General features: G+C 40.5%; 1 protein-coding gene and 1 long non-coding RNA gene across 5 annotated transcripts in view; one reads left to right on the top strand and one right to left on the bottom strand.

Moving 5' to 3' along the window:
* The window catches only part of LDB2 (LIM domain binding 2), a 415373-nt gene that overhangs the window by 57267 nt on the left and 332413 nt on the right, over positions 1 to 25693 (bottom strand). For all 4 annotated transcript variants that reach the window (XM_077280012.1, XM_077280011.1, XM_077280010.1 and 1 more), the window contains exons 4-5: positions 12062 to 12184; positions 11202 to 11285 (exon numbers count right to left, since the gene is read on the bottom strand). In XM_077280012.1, coding sequence (XP_077136127.1) covers positions 11202 to 11285; positions 12062 to 12184 — 207 coding nt within the window. The remainder of the gene's footprint in view (positions 1 to 11201; positions 11286 to 12061; positions 12185 to 25693) is intronic.
* The window catches only part of LOC143793229 (uncharacterized), a 37359-nt gene that overhangs the window by 2781 nt on the left and 8885 nt on the right, over positions 1 to 25693 (top strand). The window lies entirely within an intron of this gene.

The following is a 25693-nucleotide window of genomic DNA, read 5'->3' as shown; positions in this document are numbered from 1 at the left end:
GGAATGCAAGGAGATTTCACAAAATATTGTTGTTTCTTGTGTATATGGAACAGTACAAATACAGTAGAGCATTATCTTCATGATTGGGACAGAGAAACTTCTATGCTGCAGGTAGAGACAATGTTCAGCATAATCCTTTAGTTGCTCCAACAAAAATCTTTCTTTCTCCACTACATATAAAGTTGGGGCTGATTAAAAACTTTGAGAAAGCCATGGCAAAGACAAATTCACAAGGGTTCCAGTACATTTCACAGAAATTCTCCAGCATTTCACCAGCAAAACTGAAGGAAGGGGTATTTGTTGGTCCTCAGATCAGAGAGCTTATGAGAGACGATGTGTTTGAAGGAATTCTAAATGATAAGGAATTGGGATCTTGGAAAAGTTTCAAGTGGATCTGTGAAAACTTCTTAGGAAAAAAAAATCTCCAGAATACGTTGAAGGTGTTGAGGAACTGCTAAATGCATACCAGTCTCTTGGATGTCGCATGTCTCTGAATATGCACTTTTTGCATTCACATTTAGATTTCTTCCCTCAAAATCTTGGGGATGTAAGCGATGAACAAGGCGAGCGGTTTTTGGAATGACTCAATGATGGCAGATTACTGCTGGATGTTACATAGGGACAACCCTGAAAAATCGTATCAACGACAGTCTAAGGTCAAGCACTTTTAATTTCTGCTTATATTTTGGTTTCTATTTTGCATGTGAAATTATTTTGGTTCAATAAAAACTGTTTTGTAAGGTGAAGCATTTTTTTCTGATATGTAGATTACTGTTTTCTTAATGTCACCAGTATATTTTCTATACCTTATACACCATGTTCCAAATTATTATGCAAATTATATTTTTCTCGGATTTTCCTAAATGGTCAGTGCAAATGAGTCAGTCTAATAAAAGTCTTCACCCGTTAGGGTGTACATCAAATTTTATTGAAGAAACCTCAAAATGATAACAGTATAATCTCCAAAATGAATAAAAACTCAAAATGCACTGTTCCAAATTATTAGGCACAGTAGAATTTCTAAACATTTGATATGTTTTAAAGAACAGAAAATGCTCATTTGTGGAATTTGCAGCATTAGGAGGTCACACTCACTGAACAAAAAAGCTATTTAACTCCAAAACATCCTAACAGGCCAAGTTACATGTTATCATAGGAATCCTTCTTTGATATCACCTTCACAATTCTTGCATCCATTGAACTTGTGAGTTTTTGGAGAGTTTCTGCTTGTATTTCTTTGCATGAAGTCAGAATAGCCTCCCAGAGCTGCTGTTTTGATGTGAACTGCCTCCCACCCTCATAGATCTTTTGCTTGATGATACTCCAAAGGTTCTCTATAGGGTTGAGGTCAGGGGAAGATGGTGGCCACACCATGAGTTTATCTCCTTTTATGCCCATAGCAGCCAATGACTCAGAGGTATTCTTTGCAGCATGAAATGGTGCATTGTCATGCATGAAGATGATTTTGCTCCTGAAGGCACGTTTCTGCTATTTATACCATGGAAGAAAGTTTGCAGAGGTCATTTTCACACCTTCAGGAACCTTAACCCCTTAAGCCCCGAGGGTGGTTTGCACATTAATGACCGGGCCAATTTTTACAATTCTGACCACTGTCCCTTTATGAGGTTATAACTCTGGAAAGCTTCAATGGATCTTGGTGATTCTGACATTGTTTTCTCGTGACATATTGTACTTCATGATAGCGGTAAAATTTATTCTATATAACTTGCGTTTATTTGTGAAAAAAATGGAAATTTGGTGAAAATTTTGAAAATTTCGCAATTTTCCAACTTTGAATTTTTATGCCCTTACATCACAGAGATATGTCACACAAAATACTTAATAACTAACATTTCCCACATGTCTACTTTACATCAGCACAATTTTGGAACCAAAATTTTTTTTGTTAGGGAGTTATAAGGGTTAAAAGTTGACCAGCAATTTCTCATTTTTACAACACCATTTTTTTTAGGGACCACATCTCATTTGAAGTCATTTTGAGGGGTCTATATGATAGAAAATACCCAAGTGTGACACAATTCTAAAAACTGCACCCCTCAAGGTGCTCAAAACCACATTCAAAAAGTTTATTAACCCTTCAGGTGTTTCACAGGAATTTTTGGAATGTTTAAATAAAAATGAATATTTAACTTTTTTTCACACAAAATTTATTTCAGCTCCAATTTGTCTTATTTTACCAAGGGTAAAAGGAGAAAATGGACCCCAAAAGTTGCTGTACAATTTGTCCTGAGTACGCTGATACCCCATATGTGGGGGTAAACCACTGTTTGGGCGCATGGCAGAGCTCGGAAGGAAAGGAGCGCCATTTGACTTTTCAATGCAAAATTGACTGGAATTGAGATGGGACGCCATGTTGCGTTTGGAGAGCCCCTGATGTGCCTAAACATTGAAAACCCCCACAAGTGACACCATTTTGGAAAGTAGACCCCCTAAGGAACTTATCTAGATGTGTGGTGAGCACTTTGACCCACCAAGTGCTTCACAGAAGTTTATAATGCAGAGCCGTAAAAATAAAAAATCATATTTTTTCACAAAAATGATCTTTTCGCCCCAAATTTTTTATTTTTCCAAGGGTAAGAGAAGAAATTAGACCACAAAAGTTGTTGTGCAATTTGTCCTGAGTACGCTGATACCCCATATGTGGGTGTAAACCATTGTTTGGGCGCATGGCAGAGCTCGGAAGGGAAGGAGCGCGATTTGACTTTTCAATGCAAAATTGACTGGAATTGAGATGGGACGCCATGTTGCGTTTGGAGAGCCCCTGATGTGCCTAAACATTGAAACCCCCCACAAGTGACACCATTTTGGAAAGCAGACCCCTTAAGGAACTTATCTAGATGTGTGGTGAGCACTTTGACCCACCAAGTGCTTCACAGAAGATTATAATGCAGAGCCGTAAAAATAAAAAATCATATTTTTTCACAAAAATGATCTTTTCGCCCCCAATTTTTTATTTTTCCAAGGGTAAGAGAAGAAATTAGACCACAAAAGTTGTTGTGCAATTTGTCCTGAGTACGCTGATACCCCATATGTGGGTGTAAACCATTGTTTGGGCGCATGGCAGAGCTCGGAAGGGAAGGAGCGCAATTTGACTTTTCAATGCAAAATTGACTGGAATTGAGATGGGACGCCATGTTGCGTTTGGAGAGCCCCTGATGTGCCTAAACATTGAAACCCCCCACAAGTGACACCATTTTGGAAAGCAGACCCCTTAAGGAACTTATCTAGATGTGTGGTGAGCACTTTGACCCAACAAGTGCTTCACAGAAGTTTATAATGCAGAGCCGTAAAAATAAAAAATCATATTTTTTTCACAAAAATGATCTTTTCGCCCCCAATTTTTTATTTTCCCAAGGGTAAGAGAAGAAATTAGACCACAAAAGTTGTTGTGCAATTTGTCCTGAGTACGACGATACCCCATATGTGGGGGTAAACCACTGTTTGGGCGCATAGCAGAGCTCGGAAGGGAAGGAGCGCCATTTTACTTTTCAATGCAAAATTGACTGGAATTAAGATGGGACGCCATGTTGCGTTTGGAGAGCCCCTGATGTGCCTAAACATTGAAACCTCCCACAAGTGACACCAATTTGGAAAGTAGACCCCTTAAGGAACTTATATAGATGTGTGGTGAGCACTTTGACCCAACAAGTGCTTCACAGAAGTTTATAATGCAGAGCCGTAAAAATAAAAAATCATATTTTTTCACAAAAATGATATTTTCGCCCCCAATTTTTTATTTTCCCAAGGGTAGGAGAAGAAATTGGACCCCAAAAGTTGTTGTGCAATTTGTCCTGAGTACGCTGATACCCCATATGTGGGGGTAAACTACTGTTTGGGCGCATGGCAAAGCTCGGAAGGGAAGGAGCACCGATTGACTTTTCAATGTACAATTGACTGGAATTGAGATGGGACACCATGTCGCGTTGAGAGCCCCTGATGTGCCTAAACATTAAAACCCCCACAAGTGACACCATTTTGGAAAGTAGACCCCCTAAGGAACTTATCTAGATGTGTTTTGAGAGCTTTGAACCCCCAAGTGTTTCACTACAGTTTATAACGCAGAGCCGTGAAAATAATTTTTTTTTTTTCACAAAAATGATTTTTTAGCCCCGTTTTGTATTTTCACAAGGGTAACAGGAGAAATTGGACCCAAAAAGTTGTTGTCCAATTTGTCCTTAGTATGCTGATACCCCATATGTGGGGGGGAACCACTGTTTGGGCGCATGGCAGAGCTCGGAAGGGAAGGAGCGCCATTTGGAATGCAGACTTAGATGGATTGGTCTGCAGGCGTCACGTTGCATTTGCAGAGCCCCTGATGTACCCAAACAGTACAAACCCCCCACATGTGACCCCATATTGGAAACTAGACCTCCCAAGGAACTTATCTAGATGTGTTGTGAGAACTTTGAACCCCCAAGTGTTTCACTACAGTTTACAACGCAGAGCCGTGAAAAGAAAAATCCTTTTTTTTCCCACAAAAATGATTTTTAGCCCCTCAAATTTTTATTTTCCCAAGGATAACAAGAGAACTTGGACCCCAAAAGTTGTTGTCCAATTTGTCCCGAGTACACTGATACCCCATATGTTGGGGTAAACCCCTGTTTGGGCACACGGGAGAGCTCGGAAGGGAAGGAGCACTGTTTTACTTTTTCAACACAGAATTGGCTGGAATTGAGATCGGACGCCATGTCGCGGTTGGAGAGCCCCTGATGTTCCTGAACGGTGGAAACTCTCCAATTCTACCTGAAACCCTAATCCAAACACACCCCTAACCCTAATCCCAATGGTAACCCTAACCACACCCCTAACCCTGACACACCCCTAACTCTAATCCCAACCCTAATCCCAACCGTAAATGTAATCCAAACCCTAACCCTACCTTTAGCCCCAACCCTAACCCTAACTTTAGCCCCAACCCTAACCCTAACTTTAGCTCCAACCCTAGCCCTAACCCTAACCCTAGCCCTAACCCTAGCCCTAACCCTAACCCTAGCCCTAACCCTAGCCCTAACGGGAAAATGGAAATAAATACATTTTTTATTTTTTTATTTTTCGCTAACTAAGGGGGTGACGAAGGGGGGTTTGATTTACTTTTATAGCGGGTTTTTTAGCGGATTTTTATGATTGGCAGCCATCACACACTGAAAGACGCTTTTTATTGCAAAAAATATTTTTTGCGTTACCACATTTTGAGAGCTATAATTTTTCCATATTTTGGTCCACAGAGTCATGTGAGGTCTTGTTTTTTGCGGGACGAGTTGACATTTTTATTTGTAACATTTTCGGGCACGTGACATTTTTTGATCGCTTTTTATTCCGATTTTTGTGAGGCAGAATGACCAAAAACCAGCTATTCGTGAATTTCTTTTCGGGGAGGCGTTTATACCGTTCCGCGTTTGGTAAAATGGATAAAGCAGTTTTATTCTTCGGGTCAGTACGATTGCAGCGATACCTCATTTATATCATTTTTTTATGTTTTGGTGCTTTTATACGATAAAAACTATTTTATAGAAAAAATTATTATTTTTGCATCGCTTTATTCTGAGGACTATAACTTTTTTATTTTTAATTTGATGATGCTGTATTGCAGCTCATTTTTTGCAGGACAAGATGACGTTTTCAGCAGTACCATGTTTATTTATATCCGTCTTTTTGATCGCGTGTTATTCCACTTTTTATTTGGCGGTATGATAATAAAGCGTTTTTTGCCTCGTTTTTTTTTTTTTTTTTTTACGGTGTTCACTGAAGGGGTTAACTAGTGGGATAGTTTTATAGGTCGGGTCGCTATGGACGCGGTGATACTAAATATGTGTACTTTTATTGTTTTTTTTTTTATTTAGATAAAGAAATGTATTTATATGAACAATATATATATATATTTTTATTTTTTTTACACATGTGAATTTTTTTTTTTTTACACTATAACATTGCCCCGGGGGGGCATGATGTTATAGTGTAAGATCGCCGATCTGACACTTTGCTGTGCACTGTGTCAGATCGGCGATCTGACGTGCACAGCTCCTGGAGGCTTCCCGGCGCCTGCTCTGAGCAGGCCCAGTGAAGCCACCTCCCTGCAGGACCCGGATGCCGCGGCCATCTTGGATCCGGGCCTGCTGCAGGGAGGAGGAGGTAAGAGACCCTCGGAGCAACGAGATTACATCGCGTTGCTCCGGGTGTCTCAGGGAAGCCCCCTCCCTGCACGATGCTTCCGTATACCGCCGGTACACTGCGATCATGTTTGATCGCAGTGTGCCGGGGGTTAATGTGCCGGGGGCGGTCCGTGACCGCTCCTGGCACATAGTGCCGGATGTCAGCTGCGATAGTCAGCTGACACCCGGCCGTGATCAGCCGCGCTCCCCCCGTGAGCGCGGCCGATCGCATATGACGTACTATCCTGTCACTGGGAATTAAGTCCCAGGTTACCTTGACGGGATAGTACGTCATATGGGATTAAGGGGTTAAAGGGCCCTACCAGCTGTTTCCCCAAGATTCCGGACTAAAACATGACTCCTCCACCTCCTTGCTGACGTCGCAGCCTTATTGGGACATGGTGGCCATCCACCAACCATCCACTAGTCCATCCATCTGGACCTTCCAGGGTAGCTCGACACTCATCAGTAAACAAGACTGTGGGAAAATTAGTCTTCATATATGTCTGGGCCCACTGCTTGTGAACACTGTTTAGGGGTGGCCGAATAGTAAGCAAGCCTTTGAAGGATCCTACACCTTGAGGTTCGAGGGACTCCAGAGGAACCTGCAGCTTCAAATATCTGTTTGCTGATTTGTAATGGATTTTTAGCAGCTGCTCTCTTAATCTCATGAACTTGTCTGGCAGAAACCTTCCTCATTATGCCTTTATCAGCACGAACACGTCTGTGCTCAGATTCAGCCACAAATCTCTTGACAGTACGATGATCACGCTTAAGTTTTCAGGAAACATCTAATGTTTTCATCCCTTGACCAAGGCATTGCACTATTTGATGCTTTTCGGCAGCAGAGAGATCCTTTTTTTAATATGGAACATCATTTTTAAGTAGTTTTCCTTTAATTAGAATCACCTGGAAAACTAATTATCACAAGTGTTTAAGATTGATTTCAGTGATCCATTGAGCCCTGAGACACAATACCATCCATGAGTTTATTTGAAAAAGAAAACAATTAAATCTTTATGACACTTAAATCCAATTTGCATAATAATTTGGAACACGCTGTAATAATGATGCTGCTCCATGGAAACTATACATGCTACAGAAAAACTATATACATTTTTTAAATCAGATCAAAAAGATGATTCAGAAAAGTACAAAGTCACCTGCAATGATTTACAAATATTTTTTGTAGACCTGTTTTATCTATCTATTATCTATCTCTCTATTATGTCTATTATCTGTTATCGCTATCTAACTATAAATCTATTATCTATCTATTATCTATAATAATTAAAGAAAATTTGGCAGCACTACCAAAAGAAATGCAGAGAAATCTGCCGAAACATTGCTGTTAATGGATCAGTAAAGCCACAGTTTTTTACTTTTATTTTCACTGTTTTTGGATTGCTTTTCTAATAAATCTGATATAATTTTTCTGAAACTCAATAGTGCTCGATTTTTTCTTCACCGTACAATATGTAAATAGTATAGAAGAGAGTGGGAACTCTAGTGTGTCTTGTTGGAAATTATAAGCCGAAAAGTCAATATCAACGCTGTAAAGAGTCTTGCCACATGACTACAGCACGTGTTAGGCTCTTTAATGGGTTGATACTGATTTTTAGGATTATAATTTTCAACGGGTGGCACTAGAGACCCCAGAAGCAGATAATTTTCCATCAAACAATATCATCAGGGAGGCATCTGACTGGGTCTAAATGTATTGTGTCTCAGAACAACGACCGCAAACATACAGTCAATGTCAATAACAACTATCTTCCGTGTATAGAAGAATATGGAGTCCTGGAATTGATGAGATGATCCCCACAGTCCTGATCTCAGCATCATCGTATTTGTCTGGCATTATATGAAGAGACAGAAGGATCTGCACAAGCGTCATACACAGAAGATCTGGGGTTAGTTCTCCAAGATGTTTGGAACAACTTTCCTGCTGAGCTCCTTTTACAAACTATGTCTAAGTGTATCTAGAAGAATTGATTCTTTGCTGCAGTTTTGAAGACAAATATTGATAAGATTTAGATTTCTCTTTTGTTCAATCATTTTGTATTTAATTGATTGCTAAAAAGCATCTAATAACATTTCTAATTTTTAATTGCACTCTTACTCCCACCCACACCAGCCTAGAACTTTTGCACAGAACTGTATGGTAATAATGTGATAATGATACACTGTTTGTCTGATACAGAATGGCAGTGATCTCTGTATGTATTAATTAAAGTTATAGGATAAGCAACTGTAGTCAGTCATTTTTTGGATGAAATGTGGCAGATGCCGTAAATTACTGTAAATTAATTACATTTATTAATGAAGATATCCAGCTGACAAGCTGAGGTGAAGCATCAATGAGCAAATCATTCTGCACGCAGTAAGAGGCAAATGGCAGCACAATTAGCGAATTACCAAAAATGACTAGAGCCTCTCATGGCACAGTAAATAAAGATGATGCTCACAGCTGCCAGAATGAGTTACGTTCACAGAAATCCTCAGCTCATAGTGTCTCTGATGTACGTGATACATGATGATTAGTGATGAGCGCGCGTCCTCAGGTAAGGTGTTACCAGACCATGCTCGGGTGCTAACTGAGAGTCTTCGCCGTGCTCGAATACTATGTTTGAGTCCCCGCGGCTGCATATTCCGTGGCTGTCCAACAGCCGCAACACATGTATGGATTCCTAACAAACAGGCAATCCCTCCATGTGTTGCAGCTGTCGAACAGCCGCGAGACATGCAACCGCGGGGACTCAAACATAGTATTTGAGCACGGCGAAGACTCTCAGTTAGCACCCGAGCATGGTCTGTGGTAACACCTTACCTGAGGACGCGCGCTCATCACTAATGATGATAGCTTCTTACTAATCTTTAACTCCTTCCATAACTGGCCATTTTTCATTTTTGTACTTTTGTTCGATTCCTCCACTGCTTCCAAGAGCCGTAACTTTTGCATTCTTCCATCTACGTAGTTGCACAAGGACTTATTTATCCCTTTACGAGTTGTAGTTTTGAACAAAATCATTCACATTACCATATATTGTATTAAACAGGGGACAAAAAACCTTTCACAGTTGGGTTTCATTGTGCAGTGAAAGCGACCTGACATATGAACAGGCTAGTACAATAACCGCGAAAAACAAAGAAATTCAGAACTTTAAAAAAAAAAATGGTTTGTGTCGCCATTTTATGTAACCTGTAATTTTATATTTACTTGGATGGACCTGTGTGAGGGCTGCTTTTTATTTCGAAATCCAGGCATTGTCTTTTTTTTTTTTTGGGTGGGGGGGGTGAGCTACATTCATTGTGTTGATTTATTTTTTTTGAATTTTCGGGAGGGTGTGCTAGGACCAAATAACAGTAATTCTGACTTTTTGTTTGTTTTTCAATGTTAAATAATTTTATATTTTGGTAGATTGAACTTTTATGGGTGTAATGATAACAAATGTTTGTTTTATCATTTATTTTTATTGGGAAAATAGGGGTGATATACCGTACGTTGATATGTTTTTATTATTTAAATATTTTGTAAACATTTTTTAAAACATTTTACGTTTTAGTTTAGTCCTCCAGGGGACTTGAATCTGCAATTGTTTGACTGCGTGTACTATATACTGCAATCCTAAGGTATAAGGTGCAATAGATATGGTAGAATTACTGATCTCCTATGAAACCTAACCTGTCTTCTTCAATAGGCCCTTGCCTGCCATAACAGTCTGTTGACTCCCTATGATCTTCTTATGGAGGACCAGTGGGATCTGAAGCTTTTGGGTTAGGACAACCTACTGTATGTTGGGATGACTTGAATGGTGATGGTCTGTTTGGGAGACTTTGAGGAACACAAAATATCAATGTGGCAAAAAAGTAAGAATTTCAGGATGATATACAAGACACTAATATAATATTCAATAAATGATGAATATGGTGGTTCAGAGTCTGCGCTGCCCAAGGCTCAAAGGTACGATTTCAGACAAGTGGTTGTGGTTTGGTCCTCATGAAGAGGTTTCAAAACCTTGAAACGCGTTGACATACTAAACCGCCTTAATGTTTCACTTTGGTGTGTGATTGTACCTTTGAGCCTTGGGCAGCGCGGACTCTGAACCACCGCACTCCTCATTTATGGCATCATATCTCATTGGTGGTCCGGCAGCATCCTTTACATGCTTCTATAGGCATTCAATCACAACTCCATCTGTTGAGCGTACATATAATATTTTATATCACTTGGTTATCAGATAAGACACCGTTTGCACTTTTTTGTCTTTCCAGTTTTACCATTTTGTTTTACTATTATAACATTGTCACCTCTGGTGGAGTTGGCTTGGTGGTCAGCACAGAGGAAATGGGTTCAGGTCTACGCCATAGGTAACATTTGCAGGCAGTTTTCACCGTCTCCCAGTTCTTTTTTAGGAGGAACATAGTGTCCCTTTGCCTCACATTTCTGGGTTGACATCTGACCAAGGGCAATAATTATTATTATTATTATTTATTTATATAGCACCATTGATTCCATGGTGCTGTACATGAGAAGGGGTTACATACAAATTACAGATATCACTTACAGTAAACTAACAATGACAGACTGATACAGAGGGGCGAGGACCCTGCCCTTGCGGGCTTACATTCTACAGGATGGTGGGGAAGGAGACATTAGGTTGAGGGTTGCAGCAGCTCTGGTGTTGGTGAACCTATATTTGCATGTTCTCCTCATTTTTGCATGACTTTCTTCCCACCCTCCAAATACACATTTATAGGGAATTTAGACGGTGAGCCCCCCACTATTTTTATCACACTTTCCATCCAATTGTCCTATGCATGTGTGTATTTACTTGCCTGAAATAGGAATTATATTGTAAGCCCGGTGGGGTCAACAGCCGATTTGAGTGTTTACAATCTGCGTACATTGCTACAGAATATAACAGCGCTATACAAGCAATGGAATATAAATGAAGTGTCCACAAAACTCATAAATCTTGCACAGCTGACTGAATTCACTTTACACAATATCAGTTTCTCGTTACTTACCCTGAGGTAGTTGAGGGTGAAGTTGGTTAGACCCATCCTAGTTATATTTTTGGAGAGCTGCTCTAACACCTGGGGGTCTGGTGCCTGTATACACAAGACAAGAATTACAATACACAAACTGGTAAATCAGCCAAGGAAAATTCAGAGAGTTGCATTCTCTATTATATTATTGACCTGAATAGAAGTAAAACAAAGGAGAATCACAATGTATAATCCATAGAACCATCGACACCGCAATGGAAATTCAACTTCTCATTATATATATATATATACTAATTTCTATCATGGTCACTAGTATTTTAGACTTTCCATGGACTTTCTAGGCTAAATATGAAGGCACCAACTGCCATCTTCTATCCTAGTGATGTAACATTCTGTCTTCACTGAAGACAGATTTTACCTGTGAATTGAGCCTATTGAAAATGAAAGTTTAGTCTAGTAGGTGAAAAAAGGCAGATTTCTCAGATAAGTTATATTACACAGTTTATTTTTTTTTTCATGTGAATTATTGATTCTATTGATTACATGCATTAAAACGACGGTTACTTTTTAAGAAAGACTAATTGACCCATTCAATATCCAAAAGACTCTAGACACTGAAAAAAATAATTCTGGGGTACCAAAAAGTAGTTAACAACGCCAAAAAGGTAATAAAAATATTAGGTATTGACCTCCGATTTTGCAGTCAATTTAGTGGAATAGTTTGGATGGAGTTTAGATTGTCAGTCTTCATAAAAGGAACTAGGAAAATTCAGAGGGTACAGTATCTGTTGTTTTAGTTTGAGCTCAGGACCAAGACATTAAGCATTATACGAAGCAATTATATAGGTTCCTAATTTGTAATTTAATGAGGTACTTACGTGCATGGCGAGTATGCTGCGAGGTACTAATTCTCTGTATTGTCTAATGGTAAAGTGCCATGTCTTAATTCTCATGAGATCATCAAATGTGAACTCCAGGATGAGGCGGCCTTCAGTGCATACCTAGGAGGAGGAACAAAGGGAACATTTACTTCCATGATGGTCAAGTGCTGCCAAGAAAAGATGACAATAATATTGGACCAAAGAGAGGGGATCATACTCCAGACTATAGCTAGTTCTGCAGACAATATGGTCAAATCAGGTTAATTTTTCCATAATATAATTTATCTTAAAACTAAAATCTTAAAATCTTTCTGTTTTCCTTCTGACCATTAAGCCTAATATTGGACTCATACTTCCTGTTCTGTACAGAACGCTTTTCAGCAGTTCTCTTATTGAAGGCTGGATAACAACGAAGGGTAGTACCTATAGTATACTGTGCATACACACAGTGCTCAGCATGAATGAGGACACCCCCTTTAAAAAGTAAGATTTTAATTAATATAATTAATATATCGCTGAAGACAAGGACAATTTCCAAAATTTTGACAAGGTTGCGTTTCAGGCATTTAGAAAAAGTGCAGATCTACCAAGGGTACTGAGTGATGGTGGATTCTTATCTTTCAATATAGAGCAGCACATATGTGAATTCATGATACCATCAATAAAATGCAGCTCCCCAACACCAGCAGCACTCATGCAGTCCACCGTGAGGACACTGTGACCACCATGTTTCACTGTAGGCACCATGCATTTTTTAAATTCATTTTTCTAAATGCATGGTGCCTACAGTGAAACATGGTGGTGTCAGTCTTCTTAATTGGGGCTTCATGAGAGCTGTCGGTGTCGGAGAGCTACATTTCATTGATTGTATCATGAATTCACAAATATACTGCTCTATTTTGAAAGAGAAGATGCTGCCATTACTCTGTGTCTTTAGTAGACGTGCACTTTTCCAACATTACAATGATCCAAAACACACGTCTAATGCCACTGTTGCATTTCTGAAGAGGAGCAGGGTGAAAGTGGTTCAGTGAACAAGTGTCTCCTGATCTGAACCCAACTGAACATCTATCGGGAATTCTGAAGAGACAAGTTGTCATCACTCTCCATGCAGCATTCATGATCTGAAAGAGGCCATTCTTGTGGAATGGATAAAGATTGACGTTGCAATATGTTGTCAACTAGTGATGACGAGCGAACCAGTGGATGTTCAGGTTCGCTGGGTATGGGCGGACTTTTTAAAAAGTCCATTTTGGGACTCGAACTTAACCCCAGACTCTGAATTCTATTCAAGTCAATGGAGACCTGAACTTCAGTGCTGTAAAATGGTTGGAGTAAGGGCTAGGGGGCTGCAAAAGGAAACTAAATGGGGGTAAGAGCAGGACAATTTTCCAGCAATCAAATGTGGATAGGAAAATGACTTAAACGTGTTCTGTCACCAGAGCAATCATGGTAAAATAGGAAGTAAATGAATAGCATAAAAATGCTAACAGTGCCCTCACAGAGACTGAGGCTTGCTACTGCCAGTCCAGTTAAAAATTTCACTCACAAAGCATGGGGCAGAGAATTCCCACAGAAGCAGCTTACAAAGGTGATGGTCACAGCTCACCCCCTCCCCAGTCCCTGCATAAGGAACTCTGCGCAGATCACTGAGCGTGTCTAAAAATACTTCCGATATTAATCAGTCTATACAGCTGCTGTAAGCAGCAACTGCGGCAAAATGGCTATCCCCATAATCATCTACAGAAAATAGAAAAATATGCCAGCAGAAAATAAAAACGGATTAGAAAAAAGTGACATACTGGTATATCAGCATCTGGTTTTAAGTATTTAAAATAATATAGGTGACATATTCCCTATAAATGGCCTCTCCAAATGTCCAAGTATTTCCAGAGCATCGTTCCCTAGTCCTAGTCGATCACCGAGCTTAGGAGGGACACATACACTGTCTAGCTTGAATTGTTTCTAATACAGCTGAGGCACAACAAATTATAGAATGAAGATGTAGAAAGCCGTAAAGATCCCGAGTAATGGCTTAAGCATTCAACCAGCAATATTCAATTTCTGAACCGTTTCCTTTGTATTTTTGTAATGCATTGTAGTTTATTGAGCAAGGAAATAATGAATATTTGTGAGTCAAGAGTGTACATACCATAGAGCCAGACAATACGGCTCCCTCAACAGGAGAGGCCCACCCCTGGTTGATCCAGTCCTCTTGGTGGAGAGAACGTGGGCAGATCTCCCGGATCCAGGGAAACCACATTTTCCACAAGTGAAGAGATGAGGAATTGACCCAAAGGTCATGAAAAAGGGTGTGAAGGGTTAAACAGATAACGTTCGGGTAGCAAAATAGGACACCATATTGGGGGACCCGGTTTGACCTGTGCTATAGAGCCCCTTTTTAGGCACAGTATTGTTCAAATTAATGATTCCATGGTAATGAGCTTTTGGAGAGCGTGGAGCCCATATACTGTCCATTAACAGGGGCCACTTGTGTCTGACCCTGGAAGTACATCAAATTTTGCAGATATTATAATGATGTTTTTGAACTATTTCTGTTCCCCAATATAGACATGCAGTGCCTTAACAATATATTCATGCCGCGTGAACTTTTCCACATTACACGCACAAACTTAAATGTATTTTATTGGGATTTTATGTGACATACCAACACAAAATAGCAAGTATTTGTGAAGTGTGAAGTAAATTATACATTATTTTCTAAATAATGTAAAACTATAAGGCTATGTGCACACGTAGCAGAATTTCCGCGGAAATTTCCGCGGCAATTCTGCGCCTCCTGCCGCGGGTATATCGCATGCAGAATTTGCATGCATATACCCGCAGAAAACTAGCGTTTTGCAAGCGTAATTAGCTTGCAGAATGCTAGCGTTTCCCAAGCGATCTGTAGCATCGCTTGGAAAACTGTTTGACAGGTTGGTCACACTTGTCAAACATAGTGTTTGACAAGTGTGACCAACTTTTTACTATAGATGCAGCCTATGCAGCATCAATAGTAAAAGATAGAATGTTAAAAATAATAAAAAAAATAAAAAAAAAGGTTATACTCACCTCAGCGGCGTCCGTTCCTAATGCTGTGTGTTCAGGACCTTCCATTGACGTAGCGGTCACGTGACCCGCGGGTCTTGTGACCGTGACGTCATCGCAGGTCCTTCACACACACCACAGAAGCCGTTGAGGAGGTCGGGCCGCCCGAAGGTGAGTTTATCGCTATTTTTTATTTTAATTATTTTTTTTTTTACCACTTATATGGTGCCCAGTCCGTGGAGGAGAGTCTCCTCTCCTCCACCCTGGGTACCAACCGCACTTGATCTGCTTACTTCCCGCATGGTGTGCACAGCCCCGTGCGGGAAGTAAGCAGATCAATGCACTCCTATGTGTGCAGAATCGCCACGATTCCGCAATTTTAATGAACATGCTGCGTTTTTTTCTGGATTGCAATTCCGCTCAGGAAAAAAATGCAGCATGTGCACAAAAAATGCGGATTGCATTCTGTTACATAGGATGCTTAATGTTAGCATTTTTTTCGCGGTTTTATAGCGTTTTTATAGCGAAAAACCGCAAAAAAACCGCAAAAAATCTGCTACGTGTGCACACAGCCTAAATGTGAAAATTCTGAAGTGCATTTGTATTCAGCCCCCCTGAGTCAATACTGTGCAGACCACCTTTCGCTGCCATTACTTCTGCAAGTCTTTTGGGGTAGGCCTCTACCAGCTATGCACATCTAGAGTCTGAAATGTTTGCCCACTTGCTCTAGCTCAGTAAGAATGGATGGATTGCGTCTGTGATCACCAATTGTCAAGTCTTGCCACAGATTCTCAATTGGATTTAGGTCTGGACTGTGACTGGACAATTCCCACACAAATTAATATGCTAATATGCTTTGATCAAAACCATTCCATTGTGGCTTTGGCAGTAGGTTTAGGATCGTTGTCCTGTGGGAATGTGAACCTACCAGTCTCAAGTCTTTTGCAGCCACTAACAGGTTTTCTTCCAGAGTTGCCCTGTACTTAGCACCATCCATCTTCCTGCCAACTCTGACCAGATTTCCTGTCCCTGCTGAAGAAAAGCATCCCCATAGAATGATACTGCCACCACCATGTTTGTCAGTGGGGATGGTGTTTTCAGTGTCTTGTGCAGTGTTAGTTTTCTGCCTCACAGAGCATTATGTATTTAACACAATAAGTTTTTCTTTGGTCTTACCAGAATCCAGAACAAAGCACCTTCGTACACACATTAGCTGTATCTCTTACATGGGTTTTTGCAAACTGTAAAAAGTGACTTTATATGGTTTGCTTTCAAAAATTGCTTTCTTCTTCTAACTCTTCCATAAAGGTCAGATTTGTGGAGTATATGGCTAGTAGTTATCCTGTGGACAGATTCTCCCACCTGAGCAGTGGATCTCTTCAGCTCCTCCAGAGTAACCATGTTCCTTTTGGCTGTTTTTCTAGTTAGTGCTCTCTTTGCTTGGGATGTCAGTTTAGGTGGATGGCCATGTCTTTGTAGGTTTACAGTTGTACCATAATCCTTTCATCTTAGGACGATGGATTGAACAGTTCACCATGAGATGTTTTCAGAGCTTGAGCTATTTTTAACAACGTAACCCTGTTTTACTCTTCTCCACAACTTTATCCCTGGCCTGTCTGGTGTGTTCCTTGCTTTTTATGATGCCTTCACATCTAATTAGATACAGGTGGACACAATTTACTACTTATGTGACTTCTAGAGGCAATTGGTCATCAGAATTTCAGGATTTTATTTTGGGGTATCAGACTACAGGGGATTGAATACAATTAGTCACCATTTTCAAATTTACCGTATATTTTTAAAATTTGTAGAAAACCATGCATCATTTCCTTTACATTTTACAAACACTTGCTACTTTGTGTTGGTATATAACATAAAATCCCACTAAAGTATATTTAAATTTGTGGGTGTAATGTGGAAAAGTTTACGGGGAATGAATACATTTTTCAAGGCATTACACATCCAAAGTAGCCTAATCTTCTTACAAATTTCTTGAAAAAAATTAACAACTGATACACTCTTTTCATCCATAGATATTATATATTTAAATATTTAAAAGCAAAAAGAAAGAAAAGTAGCAGAAACTCTTCCACAATTATATTAGAAATCTGCTGAATAATAAATGTATGGGCACAGATCTACCTGTTATCTAGCGGCGTGTTAATATCATGTCAGATACAACAAGCAAAACTGATTCCTATAAACGCGTTGTTTCATTGAGAAGAGCCTTGATTTTCTACATATACGAAGTACAAGCATTAATGTAAAATTCTAAACACTTCAGCTGTTCTTGGTGGGAACAATGATGATTAATTGTTTATCTCAATACACAACTACTTCTGCTGGCCTTCACAGGTAAGTGATTCTGCTGACTAGATGTACGAGTTGTGTCTGTTCAGAAGTTTAAATTGCTGTTTTTGTGACTTGCTAAAGTTTTAACTTAGCAAATAAAATCAGAAGTATAAATAAATTGCATATATAAATATATAAAGAGCTGTTCTCTTAGATAATTGATGACGTTTTGATCTTGTAGGCAGTTAGTTGAGGCGGTGAGTGGGGTTTTTGTTGCTGTGTCCTTCATAGTTGTAACCTATCGTAGGTCAATACTGACCAAGGCATTTTAGAGGTTAGACAGTCTGGGCAAAAATTAGACTGTCATGGTGCTGTAGACCACAGTATCTAAGGGGTTTATCATCTGGAATCAGAGATTTCTGCATTTCCTTCCATTGCTCTGGTGTCAAACATCTCCAGTCTCCCATACACCGTTTGAGACTGTACGATCGCTGTGAAGTATACATGTCTCAGTGCTTAAAGGAAAGGTCCTTCATGACGCACAGGTAGGTCATGGTGCCTTAAAGAAAAACTTGACAGCACAAATTTGCATGTTAAAGAAAAGACTTTGGCAAAATGGCACTTTTTACACAGATCAAATTGATACGTTTATTGAAGAAATCCACTATGTGGTTGTTCTTCAATCCGCATTTGAAGTTTTTGGGTGCAAAGGGGCAGTACTGTGGGTAGGGTCTTCTGCTTTTGTCCCGACCCCTCCGCCTGCCCCTGGTGTCTGAATTGTGAGTAATGGGCGTCCTGATTCTTCAGTAAAATTCCACCATGTCAGTGCATACGCAGATTGAACTCTCGGCTCAATTAAATCTCTAAAGGACATAATTGAGATTTCAATCTGTGCATGTGCCACCATTTTACTGAAGACTGCCCAAAAGATCAACCTGCGCAAGTGCCGCCTGTGGCGAGGGCAGCATCGATGCAAACTTTCAAATGGGAGGCATGTCACTCTCAAAGCAATGACCTGTCATACAGACACCAAATTTCACCAAAACTTCAAATGTTGGTTAAAGGACAAGTATTATGCGGATTTCTTTACTTAAGGTATCAATTTATCCTGTATGTTAGCGCCATTATGGCCCTGCCGTTACTTTAACATGCAAATGGTGTGACGGGTTCTCTTTAAAGGGTTAAAATTGCGATTGGTTACCATTTTCAATACAGTTGAAACTGTGAAATCTGACTACCCTTCAAACGTACGCCAGAAGGACAATCTGTATCGACATATTTATCCAATGAATGTCTTTTAGCTCATAGGAGTACATCTCTGGAGATTTTCTTGATTTACCGATCGCACACCTGTAACATGGGGTGAATTTTATCTAAAAACTGACTTTTATTGGAATATTCTAAATCTTCAATAATAAGGTGCTGGATCGATGAGTGTTCATATTTCCATCCAGAAGGTCATTATTGCTGCACTGTGGATCAAGTATAGGCCAAGTTTATGGCATTTTTAGATCAATATAGCTAACAAGTCTATCATACATCAATAGTACAACTGTAAAGGGTTCTTTACAGTAAGAGCATTAAGACAGTGGAATGCCGACCACAGGACTAGCAATGGCGGACACTATGACAGCTTTTGAAAAAGGGCTGAATGCTTTTCTTACAACAAACGGCATTGTGGGTAACACAGAATTAGCAGTAGAGAATATATAACACTGTGTTACAAAGGTTTTGTCCCTTGGACAATTTTGAGTGTTCCTGATAGATTTTTTTCATGCTGATTTCAGAAATGACTTCAGATTTTTCCTATCACGTAAGATTTTTGAGAAATGATTCGAAACATTATAATATTCTGTTATAATTCTAAAACCCGGATTATAAACAAAAGTTGTCTGCAAAACACTGAACAATTGCTTTTGCTACTGACATCGATGCACATGTATGTAGTGTCCCGGATGTCATAGTGTAGACTATAAACTGTTGTTTCTTAACCCCTTGCCGCCAGCTGACGGAATAGTACGTCAGCTGGCAGTATCCCCCGCTTTGAGGTGGCCCCCGGCGGTGAGCTCACCTCAAAGCCGCGACATGTCAGCTGTTTTTAACAGCTGACATGTGCCCGCAATAGGCGCGGGTGGAATCACGATCTGCCTGCGCCTATTAAGTAGTTAAATGCCGCTGTCAAACTCTGACATCGGGCATTTAAATGCACTTCTGGACGCCCTGTGGTCGGCGCTCATAGCAAGCCTGTAATTCTGCTGCGTAGAGGTGATCTGAGTATCGCTTCTATGTAGCAGAGGCGATCGCGCTATGGCAGCTTCTAGCCTCCTATGGAGGCTATTGAAGCATGCCATAAAAAAGGGTTTAAAAATATGAAAAAATATAAAAAACATAAAAGTTCAAATCCACCCCCCTTTCGCCCCAAATCAAAATAAAACAATAAAAAAAATCTAACCATATTTGGCATCGCCGCATTCAGAATTGCCCGATCTATCAATAAAAAAAAAGAATTAACCTGATCGCTAAACGGCGTAGTGATATAAAAAATCAAAGCGCCAGAACTATGTTTTTTTGGTCGCCGCGACATTGCATTAAAATGCAATAACGGGCGATCGAAAGATCGTATTTGCAAAAAAGTGTTATCATTAAAAACGTCAGCTCGTGCCGCAAAAAAATAAATCCTCACACGGCCATATTGACGGAAAAATGAAAAAGTTATGGCTCTGGAAAGAATGGGAGCGAAAAACGAAAACGAAAAATCGAAAAAAGCTCCGGTCATGAAGGGGTTGAAAACCTTACGTGATACAAACTTTTGGAGCACATATTCGTGTTCAGCATTTCAAAATCTATAAGATACAATCAAATTTTCTCAGGGGACAAGAACTTCCCCTGAAATTTGTTGCACAGGCCAAAGTCTTTTTCAATCTATGTAACTATGTAAGTAAATATAAGAAATGTTGTCATATACTGTATCTTATCAGAGAAATATGCTTTTTCTCCACTTATGTGACACTTCTCTTCACCCTTGTCTCCTGAACATATCTTTAACTCTGAAAAATAGTTGAAATACATCTTGCTCAAAACAAGGACTATCAACTCATTGAAGAATCGGGTAACCACTGCCTATTAAAGTCTATGCAGTGAGCAGGGGAAAAGAGCAGAATGCACCAGGTAGAGAGATGGCGCTGTAATTTTCAAGTCTTTTATCAATTTCTGAGCTAGATTCACAGCTACACCGCTTAGCACTGCTGTGTAATGTCGTCCATGCTGCTGCTGCTCTTTCTCAATGTGTTATACAGAGCACCAGAGAAGAATCACTCATGTCTCTGTGTACTGCCTATGGTGGACATCATAGCAGCTAGTATCCACCCACTAGCTCAGAGACAAGTGAAAATTAGAGAGAAAGCCCACAGAGGGCAAAACTTCAGGATACAAGTCACAGAATGACAAAGAATAAATGTATTATTCATGTACTCCCAGATGACAACATGTTTTTGAAAAGTCATCTGAAATGACAGCCTTTACCTATTCTTTAACTGGGCATAGAAGTTTATCACCTGACATTTTCATTGTCAATCATGCATCTTATTATTGAATGTTACAGCTTTTTAATATTTAAGAGAGTTCACTAGTGTATCCATCAGAATGAGAAAAATAACATAAAATGCCGCCATGTTCTTATCCGCGATACCAAGCTTGCACTGAGGCTGAATGAAATATAAAATCACATTGCCCTGTTGCTCCTTACTCTAAGGCGCTATTCTGATTAGAATCATGGATTCTGTTGTAAATGGAGCCAAGGTTTGAGAAATCCATTGTGTAACAGCCCAGGCAACCATGTCTTCTTGCTGAAAAGTTTAAGGAAACTAGAAGGAATGGAGACTAGTGGAAATGTGAACTGAACCCTTACCGTAGAGTTCATATATTAACCTTGGGTCAGGCGCATCTTCGGCACTCCCGAGTTCAGGCGGAGTGCACCTGACAGACACCGGTGAGAAAACTGCCTATAATATATCTAATTATCTGAAATTCTGGCTTCTAAAAGTAATCAGTGACATTCATAGGGATGTATTAAAAGAGAGTACGCAAAATCAAATGAAAAAAATAATAACCATAAATGTAATAAAACAAAAAGTACACAAATTTCACAACGACCAATAAAAATTACAATAAACAATAAAATTAGGAAAAAACTTAATTGTAAGACACTTAGGCCATGTGCACACGTTCAGGATTTCTTGCAGAAATTTCCTGAAGAAAACCGGAAATTTTCTGCAAGAAATCCGCATTTTTTTTTTGCGGTTTTTTTTCCGTTTTTTTCGCGTTTTTTTAGCATTCTGCAAGCGTAAATTAGCTTGCAGAATGCTAAGTTTTCCAAGCGATCTGTAGCATCGCTTGGAAAACTGACTGACAGGTTGGTCACACTTGTCAAACATAGCGTTTGACAAGTGTGACCAACTTTTTACTATAGATGCAGCCTATGCAGCATCTATAGTAAAAGGTAGAATGTTTAAAAATAATAAAAAAAATAAAAAAAATGCTTATACTCACCCGCAGACAGCTGATCTCCTCACCGGCGTCCGTTCCGTATAGATGGTGTGTGCGCGCAGGACCTTCCATGATGTCACGGTCACATGACTGGTCTCGACCAATCACAGGACAGTGACGTCATCGGCAGGTCCTTCACCGCACACCAGCTACAGGAACCGAAGCGACAGCGTGCAGTGGAGAGGCGGGAAGACATCGAGGGTGGGTATAAGACTATTTTTTATTTTAATTCTTATTTTTTGACCAATTATATGGTGCCCAGTGCGTGGAGGAGAGTCTCCTCTCCTCCACCCTGGGTACCAACCGCACATAATCTGCTTACTTCCCGCATGGTGTGCACAGCCCTGTGCGGGAAGTAAGCAGATCAATGGACTCCTAGGTGTGCGGAATCCCCTGCAATTCCGCATTTTAATGAACATGTTGCTTTTTTTTCCGCGATGCGATTTTTTCGCGGAAAAAAAGGCTACATTTGCACAAAAAATGCGGAATACACTGAAAATAATGGGAGGCATATGTTAGCGTTTTTTTTGCGTTTTTATCACGTTTTTATAGCGAAAAAACGCGAAAAAAACGCGAAAAAAACGCGAAAAATACTGAACGTGTGCACATGGCCTTAGAAGCTACTGGAGTCGTGTTTACTCTGATTCAGAAGTTAAAAGCTGAGCAGAAGAAACACATTGGCAGAGAGAAAAGCAAGGTTGGCAGATAATATTATCATATCATATATTGGGGGGAGGGGGGGAGGGAGGGACATGTGACAAAGTCACTGGTAAAGTGCTGGAGAGGAGATATGTTTCACTACACCTAAAGGCATCAGTGATATAAAACTCAGAGTTTTTCTTCCAGCACACTAAGTGTTGTGAGGGGTTAAGCTAATTTTCATAATGGGCTGGCTTTTATGTGGACATGCAAAGAGCGGGTGGGAGGAGGTCTACCTTACCTCCACTCCAGTGCGTGGACTGGAGCTTAAAGGGCCACTGTCACCCCCTCCAGCCGTTATAAACTAAAAGAGCCACCTTGTGCAGCAGTAATGCTGCATTCTAACAAGGTAGCTCTTTTAGTTTTAGGTTCAAGTATACCCCAAATAAAGCGTTTTTATACTTAGCCACAATTCCTATCTCTAGCCAGGGAGGCGGGTCCTCACTCCCCAGCTTGACCAGCTCCTCTGCCATCACTCCAATCTTCCTGCGCTTTCGGCGCCGCCCCCTCAGCGCTGTTATCGTTTCAAAACCGGCGCCTGCGCTGTGTACTGGTGTCCTGCGCAGACGCAGTAAGCTCTGGCCGTCTGACATCCCAGCCAGGCTTGCACACTGCGCCTGCGCGGGCATTGCGGCCAGCCACCTTTGGAATCCCCGGAAAACGTCTTCTTATCAGTATATATTTATGCTTCACATGTACAGAATATTCCGTGTAATGGCTGATACCAGAGAACAAAAGACATCCACAGAACACCAGGATGGATCTGCTGCACAGCAAATAGCTGTAGGACCTGCGGTGACGTCACTGCCATGTGATTGCCCTAATCACATGGCAGTGACGTCATCGCAGGTCCTACAGCTATTTGCTGTGCAGCAGATCCATCCTGGTGTTCTGTGGATGTCTTTTGTTCTCTGGTATCAGCCATTACACGGAATATTCTGTATAGGTGGAAACTTTGCAATCACCGCCCCGCACTGTGCATAATGCATAACACAGTGCGGGGCGGGGCTTACTGCGTCTGCGCAGGACACCAGTACACAGCGCAGGCGCCGGTTTTGAAATGATAACAGCGCTGAGGGGGCGGCGCCGAAAACGCAGGAAGATTGGAGTGACGGCAGAGGAGCTGGTCAAGCTGGGGAGTGAGGACCCGCCTACCTGGCTAGAGACAGGAATTATGGCTAAGTATAAAAACGCTTTATTTGGGGTATACTTGAACCTAAAACTAAAAGAGCCACCTTGTTACAATGCAGCATTACTGCTGCACAAGGTGGCTCTTTTAGTTTATAACGGCTGGAGGGGGGTGACAGTGGCCCTTTAAGTAGCTGGCCTCCAAAGGCAGCAGTGTTCAGTGTCTGGAGGGAAACACTCCAGAGAAGTGTTTGGTGTTTTGTTTATGCCTAAAACATGATTCTTGCTAACCCTGAGCAGGCTGATCCCCGCTAATGCAAGGACTGTACCTAGTGCTACTGTTTTTGTTTTGCAGTTTTGCCCAGAAGGCTGTGTTTATTTTGTGCATCAGCTTGGATTATGCCGTATCTAATAAAACGTAGTGCATGCCTAAAGCCACAGTGTTTCCGTGTCTACCTCCACGTGCAGCTGAGTGAGCCAATGTACCACAATATATACACACAATCATGGCCGAAAGTGTTGGCACCCTTGAAGTTTTTCCAGAAAATGAAGTATTATTGCAATTACACATGCTTTGTTATACACATCTTTACTTCCTTTTTGTGTAATGGAAAAACACCGAAAAAACTGAAATTTCACGCAAACCCCCAAAAAAGGGGCTGGACAAAATTGTCGGCACCTTTCCAAAATTGTGGGTAAACAACTTTGTTTCAAGCATGTGATGCTTGTTCAAACTCAAGGGGGCAAGTAAAAGGTGTAGGCAATATGAAAATCACACCTGAAACTGGATAAAAAGGGGACAAGTTGACTCAATCTTTGCATTGTGTGTCTGTGTGGGCCACACTACACACAGAACAGAAATAGGAGAAGAGAACTGCCTGAGGACTTGAGAACCAAAATTGATGAAAAAATATCAACAATTTCAAAGTTACAAGTCCATCAGCAAGTACATATAGCCCAAAACTACACCTATTTGTACTTATTGCCACTTTAGTTAATATATTTAGGTATTATTATTATTATTATTATTATTATTATTATTTATTGTTATAGCGCCATTTATTCCATGGCGCTTTACAAGTGAGGAGGGGTATACATAATAAAAACAAGTACAATAATCTTGAACAATACAAGTCATTTGTACAAGGTATGTACAAACCTTACATTGGTAAGAATTTCCACATGACAGCCAATATAAGCTAACTATGCAGACACCTCCAACAGTTAATGTTTTATTTAATGGTATAAAAAAGCTATCAAATATTTTAGGAAACCATAACACCGACCCATACTAGATGTGGCTGAAGCCCAGAGGCGTAGCTAGGGTTTCAACTTAGGGGGGGCGAAACATCTTAGTGGGCCCCTAACCAGCTAACCCTGATTACAGCTACGGTGGCGCACTCTTATTGTGACTATAGGGGAACCTCAGAATGACCCTACTGTTATTGAATATAAATCTATATACAAAAACGAACATTGACTTTACCGCCATATTGGACCATGTGCACAATAATAATGTCCCCTAAGTTCCCCCATGTACTGCTCCATTATACACAGTATAAGGCCCCCACAGCTCCCCTATACACCGTATGATGTTCCCACTGCTCCCCTCTATACAGTATGATACCACTGCTCCCCTATAGATAGTATGAGCCCAATACTCCCCTATACACAGTATAATGCTGACAGAACTCCACTATAGAAAGTATAATGCCCCCCAGAGCTCCCCTATACACAGTGTAATGGGCCAACAGCTCCCATATGCACAATATGCCTTCACAGTTCCCTATACACAGTATGGTGGGTCCACAGCTCCCTTATACACAGTATGATTGGCCCACAGCTCCCTTATACACAGTATGATGGACCTGCAGCTCCCGTCAAACAGTATGATATCCCTCATAGTTCCCCTGTACA

Source organism: Ranitomeya variabilis, chromosome 1, assembly GCF_051348905.1.
Source record: "Ranitomeya variabilis isolate aRanVar5 chromosome 1, aRanVar5.hap1, whole genome shotgun sequence".
In the NCBI taxonomy this organism is placed as follows: Eukaryota; Metazoa; Chordata; class Amphibia; order Anura; family Dendrobatidae; genus Ranitomeya; species Ranitomeya variabilis.
Note: the sequence above shows the minus strand (reverse complement) of the source record. Positions and strands in the feature narration are given on the sequence as shown.